This window comes from Trypanosoma melophagium (genome assembly GCF_022059095.1).
Source record: "Trypanosoma melophagium isolate St. Kilda chromosome Unknown ctg24segment1, whole genome shotgun sequence".
NCBI classification, from domain to species: domain Eukaryota; phylum Euglenozoa; class Kinetoplastea; order Trypanosomatida; family Trypanosomatidae; genus Trypanosoma; species Trypanosoma melophagium.
Window position 1 is genome coordinate 245921 of NW_027125155.1, and position 16561 is coordinate 262481.

The 16561-nt window shown below is 40.1% G+C and overlaps 7 protein-coding genes across 7 annotated transcripts; all 7 read left to right on the top strand.

Annotated features, from left to right (window-relative positions):
- Positions 1-95: 95 nt before the first annotated feature.
- LSM04_009199 (uncharacterized protein) lies at positions 96-866 on the top strand (the record flags this gene model as incomplete). The annotated part of the gene is made up of 1 exon (XM_067329986.1): positions 96-866. The coding sequence occupies one exon, from the start codon at positions 96-98 to the stop codon at positions 864-866; it is 771 nt and encodes a 256-aa protein (XP_067191317.1).
- A 623-nt stretch (positions 867-1489) lies between these two features.
- On the top strand, positions 1490-3118 carry LSM04_003987 (uncharacterized protein; the record flags this gene model as incomplete). Its single annotated transcript, XM_067329987.1, has 1 exon — positions 1490-3118. The coding sequence occupies one exon, from the start codon at positions 1490-1492 to the stop codon at positions 3116-3118; it is 1629 nt and encodes a 542-aa protein (XP_067191163.1).
- Positions 3119-3515: 397 nt separating this feature from the next.
- Positions 3516-5621, top strand: LSM04_003240 (uncharacterized protein; the record flags this gene model as incomplete). Its single annotated transcript, XM_067329988.1, has 1 exon — positions 3516-5621. The coding sequence occupies one exon, from the start codon at positions 3516-3518 to the stop codon at positions 5619-5621; it is 2106 nt and encodes a 701-aa protein (XP_067191149.1).
- Positions 5622-6144: 523 nt separating this feature from the next.
- LSM04_008749 (uncharacterized protein) lies at positions 6145-8508 on the top strand (the record flags this gene model as incomplete). Its single annotated transcript, XM_067329989.1, has 1 exon — positions 6145-8508. The coding sequence occupies one exon, from the start codon at positions 6145-6147 to the stop codon at positions 8506-8508; it is 2364 nt and encodes a 787-aa protein (XP_067191302.1).
- Positions 8509-8956: 448 nt separating this feature from the next.
- LSM04_003964 (protein of unknown function DUF4042) lies at positions 8957-11902 on the top strand (the record flags this gene model as incomplete). Its single annotated transcript, XM_067329990.1, has 1 exon — positions 8957-11902. One exon carries the CDS (start codon positions 8957-8959, stop codon positions 11900-11902), a length of 2946 nt encoding a protein of 981 aa, XP_067191161.1.
- A 350-nt stretch (positions 11903-12252) lies between these two features.
- On the top strand, positions 12253-13524 carry LSM04_009349 (uncharacterized protein; the record flags this gene model as incomplete). Its single annotated transcript, XM_067329991.1, has 1 exon — positions 12253-13524. The coding sequence occupies one exon, from the start codon at positions 12253-12255 to the stop codon at positions 13522-13524; it is 1272 nt and encodes a 423-aa protein (XP_067191323.1).
- A 739-nt stretch (positions 13525-14263) lies between these two features.
- LSM04_000920 (ABC-2 type transporter) lies at positions 14264-16282 on the top strand (the record flags this gene model as incomplete). The annotated part of the gene is made up of 1 exon (XM_067329992.1): positions 14264-16282. The coding sequence occupies one exon, from the start codon at positions 14264-14266 to the stop codon at positions 16280-16282; it is 2019 nt and encodes a 672-aa protein (XP_067191100.1).
- Between the last annotated feature and the right edge of the window lie 279 nt (positions 16283-16561).

Consider the following 16561-nt stretch of genomic DNA (forward strand, 5'->3'; position numbering starts at 1 on the left):
TTATTATTATTATTATTATTATTATTATTATTATTATAAAACGTATGTCGTAGAGTTCAAACAATAATAAATAATAAGAAAACAACAACAACACAATGGTAGAAGTTATTATCGACACAAACGCTGATATTGACGTCCTCCTCCGTGATTCACAGCGAATCTCGCAACCATTACGAACCCAAACAACAACAACAGCGGCGGGTCCACGACTTCTCCTATGGAGCGATGTTTACACTGATGAAACTCTGCGGGATTTATTTCAGGAGCGCCTTTCAAGTGTGATGAGTGCGGCGAAGAGTCAACGGGCGATTCACTTTCCACGTGAACGTCTCATAATGGGCAGTCATGAGGAAGTGGAGATTGACATTCTCGCCCCACATCTCCGCATTCTTCCCGCGGAAGCCATTCGCAGTAAAAATAAACAAGAGGGCCGCAAGGCGGCATTTAAAGGGGTGAAAGTAAAGGCACTGGAGGAACACAGAGAGAAGATGCTGCGATTGGCGATGCGGGGAATTGAGTTACCCCGCGGTGGGGCTCCCAAGACGGCGCAAGGTGAAGGAGAGGAGAATGTGGATGGCGAGAAATCAGAAGTCACTGCTGATAAAAAAACAGAAGAAGAGAAGAATGGGAAGAAGAATAGGAAGAATAAATGTGAGGAGCATGATGACTTTATAACACTACCACCACCACCTCCTCCTCCACCGATGGAAGAAGAAGAAGAGAGCAGTAGTGATGATGATGATACTTCAGATGAAGACAGTAATAAAAGTGAAAATGATGAGGATTTACCACCACCACCATTACCGGAATTTGACGAAGATGATGATGAAAGTGATGATGATGTCCCACCACCTCCACCGGAATAAAGGGAGAAGAAGGGGCATAGTACAACCATACTTTTTCTTCTTTCTCCCTTTGATTTAATATTAATAATTCCTCTCTCATATACGTTGTTTATTCATTTATTTTGTTTATCGCTGATTGTTTTTTTTTTTTTTGGGGGGGGGGGGGGTTTCAGGGTACATTGATGGTCTCCAGGATTTTTCATTTCAGGAGGTATATGTTCCCCACTTTATTTTTCACTTCTCTACCGTATGCAATATTTATTACTTTTAGGAGTTGTATTGCAATTAGTAGTAGTATTACCACTGCAGAGTTGTATCCATATTTCATTCTCGAGTGCAACTAACGAGAACCACATTTGGCAATTTCATGGTCATTTTAATTCTTTTTTTTGTTTTGTTTTTTGTTCTTCCACTCTTTTTTTTTTCTCGCGCTTTATGGTATTTTATATGACTCCAATATATTATTTACTTGCTTTGGTTCTCCTATTATTCCTTTTCTTTCCTTCTTAACACATATGTGAGAAACTGTGAATTTAGCACAACGCACGAAGGTATTAAAAGGAAAAAGAAAAAAAAGAAAAGAAATATACAGACACACACGCAGAGAGAGAGAGAGAGAGAGAGAGAGAGAACATTACGCACCGATGCGAAGGTGGAATATTTCTGCTTATACTCGTGGACATAGCAATGGTCTATTACTGTGGCGTCAATTCTCAAGACGTGCTGTAGTTTCGCCCGAACATCTTGGCAGCAAGGATGAGCCGAGTTTTATTACTTCCTCTCTGCGTAGTGCGTGGTATAGTGATAGAACAGCAACAAAAACAACAACTTCTTCTACTTCTGCTTCTGTAGTTGAGCTCCCACCGTGGCCTGTTGATGACATTGAATTTAACACACGAGCCCCTAACGGTGGGCACGATGCTCGCCGAGCCCAGGAAAAAGAAGCTGCGTTTTACACCACTTCTGAGGAGGGTAATGGAAATCGTATCATGAATAGTGGTGGAAGTGCGAATTTGCTGCAGAGTGGATCATTTCTACAACCGCGTCCATTAACGGAGGAGCAGCAGTCTGCGGTGCGGCGTGTGGAGTCCACAGAAGAGGGATCGGCTGCTATTGCGAGTGGTGGTTGGGTGTGTGGTGTGTGTTTGCAGTGCATGCCCCATCGCTCTCGTTCGGTTTGCGATCACTGTCACACTGTACGACACGATGCGGCGACGACCGTCTCCCGCTGGCGTGAAAGTCCCCTCTCTTGGTTTTGCAGTAAATGTTGTGAGTTTAACTTTGAGCGGGATTTCGTCTGTCGCTGCTGTGCGGTGCGGCGGAGTGCGGCGGGGGAGTTGCGGGTTGTGCACCACGAGCGAGTGCCGGCGGAGATTCAGCGGGCGGCGGTCGGTTCTGTTATTGTGACGCGTAATCGCGTGGCCCGCTGGCGCTGCGGGGGATGTGCGGAGTCGAACACGTTACAATCCACGCAGTGCCGCAGTTGTCAAAAGGAGCGATTCGATTTTAGTGTGAATTGCCCCTCCTGCAAAGCCACACGGCAGCTGTCGAATACAGAACTGTACGGCACAGAACCCGTCGATCGTGTCCACACCACACGTATCTATGGATTACACAATTGTTTTCCACGACTTGCGCCGGAGCTGCGGTGTTTATCTTGTCGGGCCCCTTTACACGGGGCGAATGCCTCTAATCGCAGTGATGCGTGGCTGTGTGCCTGCGGTCAAGTTAGTAATGGCGCCGTTGTCTCATGTACACGGTGTCGACTGCCACGGCGAATAGCGCAGACCAAAACGTTGGAGGAACTCCTGCGGGTGTGGGACTTTGCCCATACAACGAATTGGTACTGTGAGGGCTGCGAGCATGTGAATAAGGCCTCACGGCATGTAGTGGCATTAGAACGTCAAGCTGGAACAGTAACAGCAAACACAAATATAGGAAATGGAAATGGAAGTGAAATGGGAACACGTAAAGAGAGTACGGTAAAGGTGGCGCGTATTGTGCATGGCCACAGTACGTGTGAGTCCTGTGGACTACAGTGGCATCATCAGTCGGTGAATAATGGACAACACTGGCGTTGTGCCTGTCATAAAGTCAATCGCCGCAGTGATGAGAGGTGTCAAGTGTGTCAACTTCCCGCCGTTGATGGTATTCGCTCTGATGTACTTTCCTTCTGGTCACGCGGGGATTGGTATTGTCTGAAGTGTCATAGGCAGAACTACAGAGAGAAGGTGGTGTGTGCCTGTGGTGAGGATAGGCCAAAGGAGGAATAGTCTTTTTTTAATTCCCTTTTTCTTTTTTTTTTTGTTAAGAAGAAAAGGGGAACATTTGGGGTGACACGACATCGCTTAAAATACATGCAATAGAAGAAGAAAAGAGAAGAAAAAGAAGACATTTACATAATATTTCTATTTGTATTAATCACATTACAGTCATCCCCCAATCATTAACATGGGGAAAAAAAGAACGGCAATACATCAGTAACGCCCTCCTCCCCCCTTTTATTGTTATATTTTAAATGATTTCATTTTTCTTTATTTTTTTTTCTTTTCCCTATGGTTGAGTACACACAAAGAAAAGATAAGACCTTGTAGAAGTGCGTGCTGGAGAAACAAACAAAGGAAAGGGGGAAAAAAGGGATAATAATAGTAATAACAACAGTATTTATTAATGTCGTGGCGTATTGTTGCCTTCCCGTATATTCCCTCTGCGGAGGCTCCATTTCCGGATGCATATTTACCAGCCCAATCCGGTGATCGACTGCGTATTGTACGCCGAGGATCCGCCATGGCAATATCAACAGAAACAGAAGTAAACACAAACACCAGAAAACAATCATCTTGGGCTATTGTAGAATCCAATGGACGTTTAGGCCTCTTTCCATTAGAACTTACACGTAATGAAGAGCCAAAGCAGGTTGTGAAGCGTGTGGCAGTAGCGAAGGAAACAGGAACGATTACGACACTATCACGAGAGGAAAACATTGCCGTAGATATGGAGACTAGTGGTGATCTCGAATGTGCTGTTTCCTCTCACACAACAAGTGAAAATAATAAACATGATACTATTACTCCTTCTACGGGAAATGCTCCATCTTGTGATAATAATAATAATAATAATAATAATAATAATAATAATAATAATAATAATAATAATAATAATAATAATAATAATAATAATAATAATAGTAATATTACTTTATCAGAGTCTGGGATGGAAGTATTGGAAGACGTTGAGGAACGTGATGCCAAAAAGGAAGAGAGAATAATGCATTCTATGCGTAGAGACTACACATTAGCACAGTATGAGGATGATATAGAGGTGACACAGGCACGTATAGCAGCAGAGAATGAAGAAGAAATAATTACCCAAAGTCGTCTGAGACGAATACCAGGAAAAGAAAAGATAATAAAGTTTGTTTCAAATCTACAGAATAGAGGGGAAGGAGAACAAGACAGTGAAGAAGCACAGCGCAGGCAACAATTACAACAACAATATGTGGAGTTAAGTAGAGAATTGGCGTGGCTTTCTCACGTCACTGAAAGTATAGAGGCGGAACGACAACGTCTGCGAAAAGTACGTACTTCCAGTATAGAAGAACAACGATTACAACAACAAACGCTTACAGAAGAGTTAGAGACCAATAAGCGTATCATCAGCGAACGAAAGCATGAGATAGATATATTAACGAAATGTATACACCGTCTTAAGACGATCCTAAAAAGACACACTGTGGGGAGTGGTGATGATGATATATCCTCTTCACCACTACCTGCTCTCTGCAACAACTCAAGTGAAGGGGATTTGAGTAATAATAATGATAATAGTAATAATAATAATAATAATAATAATGGTAAAAGTGAAGAGGACTCTGACAGTGACATCGACAATAACAATTATAATAGTGTGGAGGAATTGATAGAAGAATTGGGAGAGGAAGAGTTAGCGCAGGACCCAGAGACTGCAGCGGAAGTAAAGGCACTGCGAGGGTGTATAGTCCATGAAGAAGAAACACTACGGGATTACGCCGCACAACGTCAACAACTACTCACTCGCATGGAACGCCTAAAACAGATGCAATTGGCTATTGAAGAAGAATCCCATGCTCTGCAGGAGTCGGAAGAGGCGCTTGCCGTTGTAGCACCTGAAGGAACCTACACAGTTTTACGGACTAATAATAATAATAATAATAATAATAATAATAATAATAATAACAATCGCTATAGTCATAGTTATAGCGATTCGGTTAAGGGTAACAATGGAGATGGTTTAATAATAGAGGTGGAGATGCAAAAGGGATTTGTATGGCCAGCAACACTGCCTGGACTTACACCAGAGGAACAGGATGCCGCAAATAACTATCAACGAATTTTTCAAAAGTATGAGGGGAAACGGCAACAATTACAACAAGACAAAGAAAATAATAATAATAATAATAATAATAATAATAATAATAATAATAATAATAATAATAATAATAATAATAATAATAATAATAATAATAAGGGTGCGGATACAGAAAACAGTAGTTCACCCTCTGCACTTGAGAAACTACGAAAGGCATTAAAGACTGGGGATGCGGCACTTAGTGAGGTGTTACAGCGCACAGAAGAATTAAAGGCTTTTGTGGCTAAATATACTCCAGTGGCAACAACAATAAAAGAACAGATTGCGATCAGTCAAAAAGTACTGCAGCGGCAACAGGCGAAGTGTAATAAATTAAGGGATGCATATGAAGCCGCTATGGGATTGGATAATAGTAGCGGAGGTGTGTAATGTGCATACGTTTCTTTGTTGCTGTTTTTTTGTTTTATTATTATTATTATTAGTATTATTTCTTGCTCTTATTCGGTTTTTTTTTTTTTTTTGAGGGGTATTCATATTTTTTATTATTCCTAACATTTGTATTAGAAGAATTCTTTTTTTTTCTTCTTTTTATTTCTTAATGCCAACAATAGCAACAAAGAAGAAAGAGAGAGTGTGTTCTTGTGTCGAACAGTACAGTAGTAGTAACAGTTTCGACTATTTATTTGAAAAGCAAGAACAAGAAATAACGGAAAAAAAGAAAAAAAAAAGGAAACTACTGGGCTCATATTGTTTTTTTGTTTTTCTTTCTTTGTGTAAGGAGAGGAAACAAACGAAAATACTGAGAAAACGAATATCATAGACGTTCAAAAAACAAAAGAAAGAAGAAAGAAGTAAAGTCTCAGAGGACAACACAGAAGAAAAAAAAACACATACACTTATATACATATACGTATATATACATTTATTTATAATTGCAATAGGATAGTTATTCATGGCTTTTTTGTGGAAGGCGATTGGACTTTCAGATGCCGTGCCGGGATTCCCATACACTGCACGTGCAAACAGCAGCAATATAAATACTACAATAAATACGGCTTCTCCCATCCCAACCACAACAATATCCCCAACGATTACATGGACAATGCGTCCAGGTGTAAGTGATGACAATGGTCGACCGGTCACTATATTTTCCATCAATTTAACAAAGGCTGATAACAGTGTAAAGGAGATGACACGAAATGCAATGAAACGGGCTAAGAGTTTATTATTACCAGGTTTTCTGCGTTGTTGCGGTGCGGTGGAATATCAAGAAATGGTATACATTGCCACAGAGCCATGTGAACCACTTAGTACTGTACTCCAGCATCGGTCCGCTTCAAAATTATCTGGTAATGCTAATAAGGGTAGTGCTGTTGGGGATGTGGATGAGGAAGATGATGGTAATGATGCATTTTTAGAAAGTGTTGCGTTAGGACTTAAAACAGTTGGAACAGCACTTGTTGCACTTCACCATAATAACTTTATTCATGGCAATGTGGCATGTGACTCTGTTTATGTTCTTCCTAGTGGAGAGTGGCGGTTGTTTGGTTTAGAGTTAGTAAGCCTATTTGGTGAGGCTAACACTATGTATGATCGATATGCCGCACGGTTACCAGAGTATAGACGTCCACCAGAGACTTTACACTCAACTAGTGGAAATCAACAACAACAACAACAACAACAACAACAACAGCGGGTTGGAGATATTGATGCATGGGGACTTGCGTGTCTTATTTACGATGTACTTGGTCGTTCACGTGATATGGCGGCAAGTTCGTGTACGGCTAATGATATGCGTGGATGCCGTAGTTTACCACGTACACTACAGAGTGGATTTGTTGGACTTTGTGCGGCTAATCCAAAGATGCGACACGATGTAGATCGCTTCTTACGTAGTAGTACATTTATTGTAGGAAGTGAATTCGTAAAATGTATGCAGGCATTAGATGAATTATCGCTAAAAGACAACGTGGAACGGGAAAGATTCTTTGATCACCTTAGCAGCGTCGTGGATACGTTTCCTAAACAAGCGTGTATGCGACTGGTACTTCCTAAACTGCAAGCCTCCTTTAATTTTGGGGCATTACCCGCCGTAATTGATCCCGTTCTTCGCATTGCCGCTCGTGTTTCAAATGCACCAGACGAATACGCCGCACATGTGGCGCCTGTTATCGTCAGTCTATTTGCCTCGCAAGATCGAATGGTGCGATATCGTTTATTACAACGTGCCCCAGAGTATGCTTCTTTATTACCCGTAAGTGTTGTAAATGAACAGATTTGGCCATTGCTTCTCACAGGCTTTACAAGTCCAGTGCCTGGTATTCGCGAATACACCATTCGCGCACTTGTGTCCTTTGCCAAAAACCTGCATGAACGCATTCTCTTAAATGATGTACCCAAATATGTGGGACAACTCCAACAAGATTCAGAAGGGGCCATCCGCACAAATGCGACTATTGGCCTTTGTCTCATGGCAGATGTTATTCCCGCCGAGCAGCGTTCTAAAATTCTCGTTCACGGCTTTGGCCGCATGTTGCGTGATCCATTTGTGCCCAGCCGCGTTGGTGCCCTTCGTTCATTTCAAACAACACTGAAGTATTTAACACCTCAACACATTGCCGAGTTGTTATTACCAGGTGTGGGCCCACTTACTGTAGACACTGTTGGGGAAGTACGACAGGCGGCACTGTTGGTATTACGTGGGGCTATTGAGCGTTTGGAGTTGTACAACCGTGAGGAAGGTGTTAAGGAGGCAAAGGCGGCGGAGGCGAATGGAGCAGCCGATAATGCATCTGACAATAATAATAATAATAATAATAATAATAATAATAATAGTAATAATAATACGTCGTCTTCTTCTCCTTCTTCTTTCTGGGGATGGCGTTGGGGTGCGGGGAATACCGGCGAAAACAAATCCGAATCCACTTCTGTTGTGGGAAAAGGAATAAACAATACGTTGGGGACTAACGTTCATACGACTGCTGGTAGTGTTAATAACCCAAAGAGCCCCTCGGCGCCAACATTCACAACAACAACAACAACTAGTACTAACAATACTAATACTAATACTACCGCCGTCAAGGCAACCATGTCCTCACCAACCGTTACATCAGATCTTGAGGATCATAGCAAAGATAAAACTAATAGCAATATGGATGACAATGATAATGATGAGGATCCGTGGGGAACAGATGTGGATTTTGTGCCTGTGAAGACACGACTCCCAGCAACAACCCACTCCACAATGGAACCCGGGTCTGGTGGTCGGGCAATGAAACTACGCAAGAAGGGCCTCGGAGCCTCCCGATTGTCGTAGAAAGAGGAAAGAAAAAAGAAAAAGAAATAAAAATACATTATATATATATATATATATATATATATATGGAGGTGAACTTGAATGGTGAAGGAGCCTCTTTTGCCTTTGGTTTTTGGGTTTTTTTTCCCCTGCTAACTATATGTTTTTTTTTTAATCCTTCTATTAGAAAACAGAAAACAGAATAAGGCGCATATTATTTATTTAGCAGATTATTTTGGGTTATATATATATATATATATATATATATATATATATATATATATATATTTTTCTTTTATTTTTTATTATTGCATTTTTTTTTTCTTTTCCATTTTTTTTTTAAGAAGTCTCTTTCAATATATATAAATTATATAATATACGAAAGGATATACGACCAACGATTAGATTACATCATTTACAACATTATTTTCTCTTTATTTTTATCCATTTATTGTAGTTACTGGATCATATGTTGCAGCCACCACTAATGAAGTGTGAAGGCACACTTAACACTTCTCTCTCTGACTTTTATGACGTCCTACGTCATAGCTCCAGAGAACTCATCCGGAGGACTGGAGATCTCATTAAAATGAAAGATGAGGCCAATAGGGTTTTACAACAAGCCCCTATCACAGAAACGGTTGAAACAACAACAACAACAACAACATCATCATCATCATCAATGGGATTTCCAGTTCCCACAACTGTCTTGTTTCGAGGAGCGATGACCAATTTGAATAATTTACTACTTTCACTGAAAGGCCGATTGGATGAAGTCGCACTTGCGGAACGTGATGGACTGCATTCTCTGGTGGTTCTCGTAAAGCTGTTAGCGTGGTATTGTTTTGCCACTGCACGTCCTGCAGATGGAGCAGATAGTGAAAGTCAATCGCATTTAAGTAGTGGCCGCACTACACCCATGCAGCGTATGCCACGTCGACAGAACAAAAGTAATAATAATAATAATAATAATAATAATAATAATAATAATAATAATAATAATAATAATAATAATAATAATAATATTGGTAATCATTCTACTGGTGGTATGGATAATGGATATTCAGATGTAGAGGCACAACTAGCTGAAGAGACATTTCGTCTTGCCGTAAATGTTATTGTACGTCTCTCTTGTTATATGCCAGTACGAAAACAAACAAAAGAAGAAGGAGAAGATAATAATAATATGACAATGGATAGAAATAATCATGTTGAACTTTGTAAAGAACTTCGTAAATCCGTCCTATACCTATTGACCGCGGCGTTAGTGCGATTTCGTAGTACACCCTTTAACACTATGCGATATTTACCGGCATTATTCCCTGAAGTCGATGCCAGAGATCCACATACATTTCACCCACTATTAACACCACTATTATGGGATATAGAGGAGAGTGTTCGTGCAGCTGCGGCTGTTCTTCTTTCTTCTTTACTACGTAAGTTACAACGTAGCTTTCAATACGCAGAAGAGCCACAACAAAAACGACAATCTTTCTCCTCATTGGCATCTCAAAGTGGTAGAGTATTAGTATCTTTACATGACTCATTACTCTGGGCACTAGAATTGCCTGGTAATCTATCAGGAGTGCATCATGATAATTCTTCTTTAAATAATTCTGTATTGGTATCTAAGGGACTTGTACTCTCTGTATTCACGGTACTCGTTACTTGTACACCATATCATCGTTGCCCACATGCTTTTCATGTATTTCAGCATACATTTAAATTACCATTACTGCGTGACGCTCTTTTGAATGATAATTCGGAAGAATTTGTACCAACCACAGCCTTTCTTACTCAGGTATTTAAGGAAGATTCTCTGGTTAATATGCTACTAAATCAGTTTTCGTGTAATAAGGAAAAAGACGATAAACATACCAAGGATTCTAAAGAAACTTCTGTAGAACCTGATACTGGTAAGATGCTATTACTTGATTCATTACTCACTCACGCATCTCATCGAGTAGAAGTCTGGAGATGTGTTGTACAACTCTCTCGTATTCATCCTTCAATTGTTGCCGCACGTTTTACTACTTTAATGGAGACTTCCCGTGCACTTTTAAAAACTTTGCAGGAAAGGAAAGATAATCATACTAGTACTAGTACTACTATTAGTGAAGCAGGAACAGCAGGAGATACATTAGGAGAATGTCTTCGAGCTTGGTTACATTTTATGGGTTATGTATGGCAGTCATTTGATGGTCATTCTGCAGATCCCGCACTTCGTCATGATCACTCAGCGCATCGTGCTACATTAGAGCAAAAGAACATTATTATTTCCAATCTCGTTATGCCAACACTTCTCTTAACCGCCAATGGATGTTATTATCATGATGCCAGACGAACCGCACTTCGTTGTGTGGCACAAGTAGGAGAAGAGTATATGGCATCCTTAACGATGAAGGAGCGTGAAAAGATTGTAGAAGAAGTAATGAAAAGTACCACCGCACATGAAAAAAGTCTTCGCGCTGAAGCCTTTACAACTGTAGGTGTATGGGTATGGCAATATAATACTTTTCATAAATGGTTTCCTGAGTTTGTGGATCGTGCCTTAGATGCCCTATGTAATGATACAGAAGCTGTGGTTCGATGCAAAGCCGCCTTTGCCTTGTCTAATCTCACTTCTCGTCTTGATGCGAGTGATACGGATGGTATGAGGGATGAAAATAATAATAATAATAATAATAATAATAATAATAATAATAATAATAATAATAATAATAATAATAATAATAATAATCATAGTCCTAATCCATTACGAAGTTCCCCACACCATATGCAGTTACTGTGTGATGTCGCTATGCATGCGGCCCAAACCCACGGTGATGCTATTGTGATGGGTCATGGTATTCGCATGATGAGTCACTTATTACGCAGTCTCAACTTTGAGGAACTCATTAGTGAACTCGCCGAACAACAAGTAGGCGTCGCTGAGGGTTTTCTCACAACTCTACTGCGTTTTCTTCTCCCATCTAACCGGGATGCGAAACTGCGATGGAATGCCGCCTGTGCCATTGGGCGTGGACTCGCCCGACAGGTGGTGTTTGACGCCGAACCGCAGGAGTCCACGCGGGCCGTCGAACGTCTCTGCGTGTTAATATGCCACGATCGCATCTTTAAAGTCCGCACACAGGCGGCGATGGCATTAGCGGCACTACACACACCCGCATTGGCCGCCGGCCGCTACGCCGCGGAGGATCTCACGCCAAAAGTCACTCGGTCGTTATGTGAGGCCCTGCGGGTTTGTTTGGTTGGGGCGGTGGAGAGTTATGGGCAGTACAGAGAACAGGACTCCCTTCGCGCCGCCCTGCGACAGGCACTGCAGGTGATGATCACAACAGCCGCCCCGAGTGCAGAGCTGCAGGGGATATTTGCAGAGTACAGGCAACTGCTGGAGACGGAGAGGCTTTTGTAAAGTGATAAGGATAAGAAGTGAAGAAGAAAAAGATTATTATCATTTGTTTTGGTTGTGAACATCTATATCTATATCTAATATATATATATATATATATTTCTCTGTAAGTTGAGGAGAACCACCTTTTTTTTTCTGTTGTTTTGATTCATAGATGTGTGGAAAACACCGTGTATATTTTAATTGTGTCTTTCTACTTCCTTTTTTTCATCTACGTCTGTGTACGAATAATGAATTTCCCCTTTGCGTTATTTGACCTCCTTTTTTTTCCTTCTTTTTCTTTCATTTTCTTTAGGTGGAAACAGCAACAAGAAGAAGAGGTAAAGAGAAAACACACAAGCTGTATTCATCCAATGCAGAATACAAATTGCCCTCTCTTCAGGAAGGATTACATTACTAAAGAGTTCAAACAAGAAAAAGAACAAAAAGAACACCTTACACCAACTGATGCTATTCGTATTCAACGGGAACTAAAACGTTGTGGATGTAAACCCGTTGCTGCAGAAAGTAATGGTCGAATGTTTCCATCTCAATATGGATCACCATCACAGATGTTACGTCGTACTACACAAACTCCCTCTCAAACATGCGGTAAACTACAGCAAGAGAGAAGAAACCGTAACTCTTTGTTATCAACGATGAGTGCATCGTATTATCGTGTAGAACCCTGTGTAAGCCATAGGAGTAAAGAAAATAATAACAAGAAATGTACAGACACAACCGAAACACAATCCACCAATACATTAAAGTCACCACCATTTCCAAGTATTGCAGCAAGATTAGAAAATGATATGGCACTAGGACTTGCTGCCTCTTTGTGGGATAGTGGTAATGTTGTGGGTCACTGTAATGATCGACTTGCCCATTTGCTGGTACTTTCTACTACGGTTGTGCAATTTATACAGAAAGGTAATCGCAATAGAAATAATGAACCTGTATTATCATTACCACTACGTGAGGCTTTTATGTCTATTATAGAGCATCTCGTGCATCTTGAGTGTGTCGCCGTCAATGCCTTGTTGCGATCTCCATCTAAACCACAAGAAGGAAAAGATCTGGAACAAACTCAACAATGGTTTAAAAGTTCAGAAAGTGATTTGTTTGGGAACCAGATAAGTGAAACTAAAATTCCATCCGAGTATTTTACGGCGGCTGTAGAAAGTACCACCCGTGTTCTTAAAGGGCTGTTAGAACCAAAAACATTAACAGGACCCACTGTTTCCCCCACATGGCAATATTCTCTCGTACGCACTGCTAATGATGTTCCAAATCGTTATGATATTATAGATGCTATGGCCTATGTACTAGAACCATGTCGTAATCTTACTATACGTTGTACATTTTGTGCGGTGGCACGGCAATTGGCATTAGATATATTGCGATCGGCTGGTGATAATAACGTTCGAACCCGCGGAGTGGCAGCCGCTATTCATATTCTACAGTACATTAATGGAAGATCTCTCTGTCTCACTCTGGAGGAGCGAGAGGCGGCACGACAAGTTTTAACAAGACTGGAATATCAAGAACAACGTTTGACAGCTATGATGTCTCCAGAGATTGTGCATGAGGGAACTCAGCCGATAAGGGAATTGATAAGAGAAGTACGTATTTTTTCTGGGATTTGAACTTTTCTCTCACAGTGTTATTATTTATTTATTTTTTATTCTTTTTTGTTTGTGGAATGGTTATATCTTTCTCTTTTTTTCCGTTTATTGCTTGTTATTGGAGTTAAAAGGAGTACAGAAAGAAGTTGTTAAAAGACACTGAGGTCTCACTATATACAGGTATTCTAAGTGAAAGGCCTAGTTGTTGTGTTTTTTCTTTGAGTTTGTTATGAGTCTTATTTAAACATATATAGTTATTATTTATTTTTATTTATTTATTCTAGTGTTTAATTGATAAGATGTAGTAGAGGTATTGGACTGTTATTACAATTCTCTCCCTATTCTTTTTTTTCTTTTACTCTTTGTGTATCTTTCTCTTGGGATGGAAAGAAATACATATGTTTTATTTATTTATAGGTTATGGTTATATATTTGTTATTTCTGTCTTTTCTGTTTTTGGTTTTAATAACGCTATTTACTAATGAACTGTTTTATTATTATTATTATTATTATTATTATTATTATTATTATTATTATTATTATTCGTGTTGATATGATCAATGAATGCTTTTTTTTTCTTCTTCTTCTTCTTCACTTCTAGCTTCCACTTTCACACACAAATACACACTCACACACACAAAAAAAAACTGTAAACATTACTCCCTTTTAAACGGTAAACCTATTGCAATCAGAAGGAGTATATATTTATTTTTCTCTTTTTGTTTACTTGTCTATTTGTGGATCTAACTATAGGCCTCTAATGTCTGCTCCCCTCACTGTAACTTCCAGTGATGCCTTATCCCACTGCAATAATAAGTACGCCTCTTCCTCTCTTACACTCGCATTTGATAATGTGACGATGCTGCGTGATAAACATGTAGTTATTGAGAGTGCCACGGGTATTATCTACGGCGGTCGTCTCACCGCTATTGTGAACTGCGGTGGAACTCAAAGTGATTCATTTTTATTAGATGCTCTCGCAGGGCGTGAGGAGTGTGCGAGTGGGACAATTATGATGAATGGTATTCCAGTAGATGCCCCGGCTTATTTACATCGTACAACACTCATTGATGAGGAGTTTACGGCGTTTGAGGAACTTACAGTGCGGGAGAGTATTGAGTATGCGGCTTCTATGCGAGTTGCCAGAAAAGCCCTCAGCACACAGGAAATTATGGAAGAACTGTTATTAACAGAAGTATCCGATAAAGTTGTACGAGACTGTTCTCTCTACGTCCGACGTCGGGTATCACTTGGAAAGGAATTATTATTAGATCCCTTAGTGCTATGTTTTGATCAATTACTTGAAGGATTACGTACACATGAGGCACAGGAATTTATGACACTTCTTCGCCGTATTGCAGCTCCCAATCATCATCATCATAATAATACACTTTCCTTTTCTTCTTCTGCTGCTGCTGTTAATACTAATATTAATACGTTTAGTTCTATTCGTGCGAGTGCCGGTCCTCTCAGTTCATCACCGCTGCCTGTTTCTACATTTATTCCCTCATCGCGGTGTACTTCTGAAGTGGTAGGGATGGGAAGTGGCGTTATGCATAGTAGTCAAAGTATGGAATTAGCTGGACGACGTGGTCGGGGGCGTATTGTGTTAGTTTCTATGATTCAACCACGATGGGCCGTATTAAAATTTGTGGATGATGTTATTCTTCTAGAACGGGAACGTTGTGTGTTTTGTGGAACACTGCAGGAAGTTATAACAGCTATTGGGGCAAATCCCAATTCAGGAGTTGTGGAAAATGCGATGAGTTCATTATATCGATTGGCTTCTAACAGAGGCACATCACTATCTACGGCGCTTGCGAGTTCAGGGAATGCAGAACGTGTACAAGAGAAAGTTACACAGTTTTTTCATAAATGTGCTTCTGGACAGGAAGCGTTAGAAGGTATGCCATTCACCAGTCCTGGCGCACATGTACGTTTGTACTATATGTTTAAATATGCTTTTCTGCAGATACGACATAATCTTTTAGTGGGAAGTGCACTCTTTGCTTTACTGGTTATAGTAACAGTTGTTTTAGCAGCTGTATATAATAGTCAAGAAGGACAAAGTGGGATGCAGAATCGAATTGGTATTATTTTCTTTCTTGTGAGTTCAACGTTTCTTTATAGTATTCTTTCTTTAGATGGACAACGAAAGGAGTACAAAAGTTTTCTGCGTCATCGCACTCATGGATATTATGGCACATTAACGTATTTAACCTATGCTGTATTGTACTGTGCGTTGGAGCGAATTTTCTTTTTATCGTCCGTTACTTTTGTGGCCTTTTGTATTTCTAATATTGTAGGGAAATGGGATTATTATCTTCCTATAATGCAACTTGTACTTATTATTGGAGTGATGTCCTTTTGTAGTCATTTCGTGGTTTTTTTCGTTTGTACAGTGATATGGACCAGACGTTTTGCTATGTTTGCACTATTTGCCGTGTATACACTAAACCTACTGCTTGCGGGTATCATATTAAACCTCACTACACTTCCAATGCCATTTCAGTATATTTCCAATCTTTCTATAATACGACTGGCGTATGAGTCGTCTATTCTTTCCCAATTCATTGGCCGGGATTTTGGTTGTGTGGAGGAGAAGGAAATAATGTGTTATACCGGATCTCAATATGCCACTTTTTTGGGTTTTAGGCATTCACGGCAGTGGTGTAATGTGGGTATACTTGCCGGTATATCTGGACTGCTGATAATGGGATGTTTCTCGGCTATGCAGTGGTACCGCCCACCCCGTAAACTTCGACGGACAACACTGTGAGAGAGAGAGAGATGCGAGAAAATAATAATAATAATAATAATAATAATAATAATAATAATAATAATAATAATAATAATAATAATAATAATAGTAGTAGTAGTAGTAGTAGTAGTAGTAATAATAGTAAACTGATAAGAAGAGAAGAAGGAGAGAAAACAGAAAGGGATTAGAAACTATGACAGTGAGAGAGAGTGTGTGTGTGTGGGAAATAAGGGGGAAATTCCCCCAAATGTGAAAGAAAAAAAGAAGTAAAGTAAAAAGTGTATTTGCTTCGCCAGT